The sequence below is a fragment of the Anarrhichthys ocellatus genome, unplaced genomic scaffold (genome assembly GCF_004355925.1).
Source record: "Anarrhichthys ocellatus isolate YVR2014 unplaced genomic scaffold, GSC_Weel_1.0 scaffold32, whole genome shotgun sequence".
NCBI lineage: Eukaryota > Metazoa > Chordata > Actinopteri > Perciformes > Anarhichadidae > Anarrhichthys > Anarrhichthys ocellatus.
Genome location: NW_022280062.1, coordinates 1,153,979 through 1,161,688, shown reverse-complemented (window position 1 = coordinate 1,161,688; position 7,710 = coordinate 1,153,979). Strand labels below are relative to the sequence as shown.

The following is a 7,710-nucleotide window of genomic DNA, read 5'->3' as shown; positions in this document are numbered from 1 at the left end:
GGAGGAGAAAGCCTCCCTGCTGCAGGAGAACAGAGACTCCTGTGTGGCTCGGCTCAACCATCGAAAGAGGAGGTCGACCACTTTGCAGCTGCACTGAGGAATGCCGAGCAGCAATTTGAGGGTTTTCGAGAGTGGAGGGAGGACAAGTCGCCCCTCACTCGGGCCGCGGAGGAGCTCAAGCAGACGCTGCAGAAGAAAGAGCAGGAGTCGGTGAGCAAGGAGGCCATCCTTCTCGCTGTGAAGACCCAGCTGGAGGATCCGCAGAGAAAGGTCGCTGAAAAGAAAAAGAACAAGTGGTACAGGTTCACTGGTAGTCTGTTCACTCCCTTGAGCCTTGTGGTACAGGACCTGATGAAGCTGTCCCCGAGCCTTGTGGTGCAGGAGCGCTTGATGTTGTCCCTGAGCCTTGTGGTGCAGGACCTGATGAAGCTGTCCCTGAGCCTTATGGTGCAGGACCTGATGATGCTGTCCCCGAGCCTTGTGGTGCAGGACCTGATGAAGCTGTCCCCGAGCCTTGTGGTGCAGGACCGCTTGATGTTGTCCCTGAGCCTTGTGGTGCAGGACCTGATGATCTGTCACGTCCAAGGGGCAGATCAGAGATTTAACATGGAGTCTAATGGAGCAGTTGGTTGGAGTTCATGTCGCTCTGCGGCTCTTTGAACCAAATGTGTAAGTCCGTTGGATTCCATAGACACTTTACTGTGACCAGCACATCATTTCCAAGCTTTTTGGCCAAAATGGTGTATAAAGAGTAAAAATTGTGGGAGCTGGAGCAATTTGTTTGGGAAAATCACAGAAGATTTTCAAGCTCCGCTCCACTCTGACAGTTATGCTCTCACTCTAGCTCTTAACGAGCCGTGCAATACACACCCATTATAAAATCTGAAACAGACCCAAAATTTTCCTGAAACTTAATCTGTGACTTCATGAAAACTGTGCTAGCTATCAAAATGTCCCTTTGGCTCAATAAAGTGCAGCGTTTTGTCTACGTTTTAAACTTTGAATCATGTTTCTACGTTAATGTACGGCTAGTCAATATGGGCCCAAAGTTAAGTGTTTTTTTAGCTCTCTTCACGCCGAAATCTTTAGGAATTTTCTAGTTATATTTATTATAGTAAACAACCCTATGGTTTAAGTGACACGTATTTTTGAAAGTTCCATTCCAACCCACAATTCACCAGAGTGATTTTTATTTTTCATCCTGTATGATTAAAATGTTATTTAGTGAGACCACAAACCCAAGTCCATCCTGCTTTTAAGAGAAGGAAAGAAACCTGTTCAGTCATTTGGTCAGACTTTACGACGTCTTTCCATTCAGAACGTCGCAACGCTGAGAAATGTTACACACATGGTCTGTGGTGGCAAGACCTTCGCAGTGATGCAAATCCAGGCCTATGATGAAGGCAATTTTTATTCCAGGTTCTATTCTTAGAATATCATTTAATTAATGTAAAACCTTTTCAGTAAACTACTTTATGTTTTTGTTTCATCATGTTTAGATACGCATCACATGCACACAGGCTCTACAACCTGGTGCCAAGATGACATCAAAGCTTACTAGATATAATGTAAAGGCTTCCAACACAGAAGTGACAAAACCATCTTTGCATTGAATGAGAGCTTAAGTCAGACAGATAGAATATTTCTGAGGGCCATACAGACAAATATTTAAAAAGTTTAAAAAATCTGACATTGATTTTCTTTTTTTTTGTACATAAACACATAACATAAACAAGGTAAGGTACATACAGACTATTGGGGTCGACAAGTGCGAGGCATTTGCTTGCAGCCTTGTATGACCCAGCTGTTGCAGTGTTTTCATCATGGTTTAATTACTTAACAGTCCTATTTCATGATGCATTATTACGTAGACCCACTGCGTTACATCTTATCTCCAACGAGGCATTGTTAAGACTTTACACCTAATATTCAGTTAATTATTGTTCATAATAACAACGTACAATGTATCACTGTTGTCTTATAATCTTTTTTTCAAACAAATTTATCACAGCAGTGACAGCATCGGGCCAGGTTGGCTCGTCTATTGTGTTCATAAATGGCGTCTTGTCTACAGCTGACAATGGTTCAAACTTCAAAGGCTGCCAATTTGGACTTAATGCTCTACTTCTGTACACACCCGACTCTTAATGTAATCCATGCCAAGATTAGAATCGACAGAGGGTCACTCAGTTTGATATCCTGTTGTAAGTGCTTTAGCAAACATTCCCCTTTGTCCCAACGTTTTATACCAGTATTATTCTTTGAGGATGGAAATGACTAATTTGCTAACAGCACAAACTGGTTTACTCACTCGTGGGTTTCATGTGCTGTATTTTTTTCTGATAATTCACAGTCCTGAAATTTCACAGTCCTGCACAAGACTAGCATTTTAGCTCATGTGTTTTTCAGTCCTAGCCTAAATGTTTAATTTGAGGGCTTTCTACATGACTAAAGCCCTCGAACCATCATATAAGCAGCAGCTAAAAATATTCATTTTCTGTGTTTTTCTATGACACACTAAAACTGTGAATGTTAACTGCAATGTGTGTTTCAGTCATGTTCTCCCCGCTGACATAGTAAAGTCGCAGACCTGAGTGAGCAAATACAGTCGTTCCTCGGTATGTGTGTGTTGACACACTATCTGTTTTCCAAACTGCTGTCTGGAACTGTTTCTGTGCTCAGTTCCAACGTCCGGCCAGTGAAAACTGACATAATGTCGGTGGGTGTGTGAGAGCATTTGTAGCATAGCGTAATATTAGTTTAGAAACCATGGTGGTGGGGGTTGGGGGGAGTGTTTATTAGATTTTGCTTGGCACATCACCTTGTATTTAAGTTGTTCCATCAACCATAACATACACCGTTGTTGGACCGTGGAGATGTAGTCGCTGTATTCCTTAAAACCAGAGCTGAAAACAAACAGTATTGTATGATTTCAATGGGCCCAGGAGATAAGCTAAGATTTCTCTCTCAATATCTTCCCAAGCTTCATATACTGCATAATGTGGAACAATATCATATCTGCCACGTGAGTAGATGTTATTGCATCCTGGTTTGTGTTAAATCGTAAAGTTCCCTCATCTGCAGACTGACTGACCCCGTCTTTACACGTCTTCACATATGGTCCACATGTTCCACCCAGCAACTGCTTTTTCTGTAGGTTTCAGTATTTAATCTTCTTTTATTTGTGTCTTGCTCCTCAGTTGTCCATGGCCACTGGGGGCTAGTGTGTAATTCAAACAAGGACTGCGTGCGTCTCCACGAGCGTGTACATTTTTTGATCGTGTGTGTGTGTGTGTGTGTGTGTGTTTGTGCAGATGCTGATGCAGCTGAAGAACCTTGCCCTGGAGGCAGAGACCGAGCTGGAACGGCAGGATGATGTTCTGGACGACCTGACCAGCTCCACTGACAGAGCCACCATGCACATAGAGAAGCACACCTGCCGCATGAAAAGACTGCTGTAGCTCTGACAGTCCACCAGACGCATGCGGTCAACATGTCTCCCCCCCCCCCCCCCCTTGAGAATTGCACTGTAAGCTTCCTCATTGCCCTCACAGGATTGGTACAATGTGAGAACAGCGGAAAACAGCAGCATGGACCTGCATATCAAAAATAGTTCATAGGATTTCTGTTCCTTATAACCACATGGGTTCGAGTATCAGTGATTTCTGAGACATGCAGCAAATTTTGCTCAATACTAAAGATGTTTTCCAATATCCCTGACATTTTCAGATAATCATTAAGACTTTGCGCTTAGTGAAAATATAAATGTGTCTATATTTTTTATTTCATGAATTAATTTTAAGCAATTCAAACACGTATGACTGATAAACAAGCCATCTTTATGAAAGGTAGAGTCTCGGCCCTCTGAATGTGTGTCCTGAAGCACTTAGCCGCTGTGTTGCTGTGCTAGCATTGTTAGCATTGTTAGTATTGCATTTAGATGCTATTGGCTGCACAACTGTCATTTTAAAAACACTCTTTTTCAATTCTCTTACTTTTTGGAGTTGCCATATGGAAATAACATACTTGATCTCCCCCTGATTGCCCACCCAGCCCTAGATTCAGTGCCTGGTAGTGGTGCTTATGGCTCGGCTTAGCCTCGTGAATCAAGTAATCACATCCTCATCGGCGCACTAGTGACTCCTACTGAGTTGTTGAGTCACCGGAGCGGGATTTTGGGGGAATGGCTTGAATCCTCATTGCACTCTATGTGTGTATCAGAAGAGACACACAGCAGTTTACACTTTCCCCTGGGTCCAGCGTGAGACAGCAATGACAATGACAGTGACTGGCAAAATGGACGTTTGAAAACAACCCATTTATTCTCTCTGCACAAATTAGTTGATAACAAACTGCATGTGGATCCATGGCAATGTAGTGACATTTATAAGATTACCCTGATTTGATCTTCTTGATGCAAGTTGGGTTAATTAATGGATTTCCCAATAACATGATTTTCAAGTAATAGACTTGCAGATAAAGTGTTCCAGTGTTTTCACAGTAATATCATGTGTTTCTGATGATGCACTGGCATTCTTTCTTTTAAGAACCGTTACTGTGCTGATGACTTGTCTTTCTCAGGTCCTACAGTAGGTGTCACTTGTCCTCTCTGTGGCTTCATGTTGCATGTCTCAATAATGCTGCCTTGTATTGCATCAAGTGAAAATGTCCCCTCATTACCAATATATAGCAGAAGACTGTAAATGTGCAACTAAGTTCTGGGAAAACAGAACAGAAACACTCAAATATTATCCACAAAATACTCCATATTAAGGTCCACATCTACTGTATATGTCTTGCTGAAGATTGATACTATTCTAACTCTTGACAGACATGTCATGTAATTCTGTGATTTTATTGTGGCCTGTTATCTCTGTTAACTTAGCTGGAAGTTAAACTTGAAATGTCTGTACCATGTTTTTAAGATAACGATTTCAGTGCTGTATCGGCTCTTTGCTAAGTTTATGCCAACACTGGATACAACAGAACGATTAGCTTTAAATATAAGGGCAAAAGTACACCTGCATTTTTCTCATTGCAAACTAATTAATAGATTAAGCTGGCATTGTAAGTATTGGAATTAATTCCTTTTTATGAATTCAGCTAGGAAGTCGTCACCATTGAAAGTCTGTAATAGCATAATAATAAAATACTCAGATTACAAGTAAATCATTGTTGGTTTATTTGAATTATTTTGTTTTATGTTAACAATTGATCAGATTATGTGTATCAGGCCAATGTTTTTACGAGTATGTGTCAGTCGTCGCAAGGAACCCACATTAACACTTGACTACAGTTCCTCTCAGGTCTGCGTTTTAGCGTCTTTGAGCTCATTGTTTTGGTTCACGCAGCGCTTTCGTCTGCATTTTTAGCTGCAGCTAGTTTTAGCAGCAACACTCTGATGAATCCATGTAATCCATGTATGCTACCTTATAACTTAAAAAATGTAGCAGCCGGAGGGCAGCACAGTCCTGTTTGGCAAAATAACTTGAGCTAACAACTAACGTTAAAGGCACACTTATATCAATTACTCACCGCGCGGCTCCTTGAATTCTTGAAAACATTTTTTTCAGGTGACCAACGTTGTACAATCCTGCTTTGCTCACTTGAGACAGCTAAGCAAAATCAGGCCATTTTTTTCACTTGCAGAAAAGTCATTCACGCTTTTATCTCTTCCAGACCTGACTACTGCGATGCACTTTATTGTGGTATCAGCTGGCGAAACATTCAAAGACTGCAATTAATACGGAAGCTGCTGCCAGGCTTTTAACTTGCACAAAGAGAAGTGACCACATCACACCAATCCTTGCTGCTCTTCACTGGTTACTTTACGTTAGTTTTAGAATTGATTTTAAGATTGTACTGCTCGTTCTTTAAAGCCTTTCTATATCTGCGTTCTGCTGATTCCCTATGAGCCTGACCACTGCCCTATTAACAGTTCCAAAATCACGACTGGTCAATAAAGGTGACCGGACCGTTGCTAACTGTGGAACTCCATTCTTGGAGATCTAATGCAGGCCAATTCAATATCATTTTTATAAATTTCCTTTTGTTATGTTGCAGCCTTATGCTGCTCGTTTAAATTCAGTTTTCCCTCATCAACCTACAATCAATACCACATGATGACAAAGCAAAAACAGGGTTTTCCAATTTATCAGAAAGAAAAAACTGAAATATCAAATTGACACAAGTGTTCAAACCCTTTGCTGTGACACTTGACATGTAGCTCAGGTGCCTCCCATTTATCTTGATCACCTTTGAGACGTTTCTACACCTTGATTGGAGTCCACCTGTGGTAAATTCAATTGATGGGAGATGATTTGGAAAGGCACACACCTGTCTTTATAAGGTCTCACAGTGGATAAATCCTATCAGTCCAAAAACTAAGCCATGAGGGCCCAGGACCTGCCTGCTGAGCTCAGAGACAAGACTGTGTCGTGGCACAGATCTGGGGAAGGCTGCAAAATATTCTGTTGCATTTAAAGTTCCGAAAATCACAGTGGCCTCTATAATTATTAAATCAAAGATGTTCGAAACAATCAGGACTCAAGCCAAACTGAGCAATAAGGGGGCACGGGCCTTGATAAGAGCTTCAGAGATCCCTCCAGTGAACACATGAAAGCCTTCTTGGAGTTTGTAAGAAAGCGCTCTCAGGATTGGGACTAGTCAAAGTTGAAGGAAAGTTAAACGGAGCAAAGTACAGAGATATTCTGAAGGAAAACCTGGTCCAGAGCGCTCGGTACCTCAGACTGAGTTGAACGTTGACCTTCCAACAGGACAATGCAAAGCACACAGCCAAAATGACTCTGTGAATGTCCTTCAGTGGCCCAGCCAGAGCCTGTATTTGAACCCAATCAAACATCTCTGAAGAGAGATCCAACCTGACAGAGCCTGAAATGATCTGCAGAACTGGCAGACAATCCCCATATCCATGTGTGCAAAGCTTGTTGTGTCAGAGCCCAGAGGACTTAAGGCTGTAATCGCTGCCAAAGGTGCTTCAACCAAGTACCGAGTGAAGGATCTAAATTGTGAATGTATGTAATGCTATTTTTCTTATTAATACATTCTAAAATCCTGTTTTTGCTTTGTCATTATGGGATGTTGTGCAGATGATGGGGGAAAATAATTCAACCTATTTTAGCATAAGGCTACAACATAAATTGTGAAAAGGGAAGACGTCTGAATGCATTGTAAGAAGCATGTGGATCAAACTAGCTGAGAATTTTAGATTTTGCAAACAAGGTAATATAAGTTGTATCACCTTTAAACACCAGTTTGAGATTTGAGAGTGCCTTGGAAATATTTTTAAGGGCGCGCTGAAGGTTTTGAACAACTGACTGACTGAAATCAGCAGAACACTTGATTATAGAACCCTGGCACAAAACGACCATTAAAGCCAAAGAAACAACATCATTTATAAACTGAAAAGCAAATTAGGTTTAGTTTTGTTGGAATAAATGAGTCTTCTGAAATCCAGGCTTTATTCTTTCACAAAAAAATAAACAAGCAACGCCCATCATAGTCGCTCCCATGTGACAAATTGTAACAGAGAATGTCAAAACATACAAACTAACGGATGTTAATTACTGTTTCAGCCACTTTTTATACACTCTACTACTATTATGTATCCTGTTGGCACCAAGATTGTTGGCATCAGCTGACCACCCCTGCTGGAGCGCTTTCTGCTAATGGGGGGGGGGGGGGGGGGGG

At 41.5% G+C, this 7,710-nt stretch overlaps 1 protein-coding gene across 2 annotated transcripts in view; it reads left to right on the top strand.

Annotated features, from left to right (window-relative positions):
- The window catches only part of snap47 (synaptosome associated protein 47), a 13,199-nt gene extending 8,184 nt beyond the window's left edge, over positions 1 to 5,015 (top strand). For both annotated transcript variants that reach the window (XM_031865165.1, XM_031865164.1), the window contains exon 5: positions 3,315 to 5,015. In XM_031865165.1, coding sequence (XP_031721025.1) covers positions 3,315 to 3,461 — 147 coding nt within the window. In that variant the 3' untranslated portion in view covers positions 3,462 to 5,015. The remainder of the gene's footprint in view (positions 1 to 3,314) is intronic.
- The last annotated feature ends 2,695 nt before the right edge of the window (positions 5,016 to 7,710 follow it).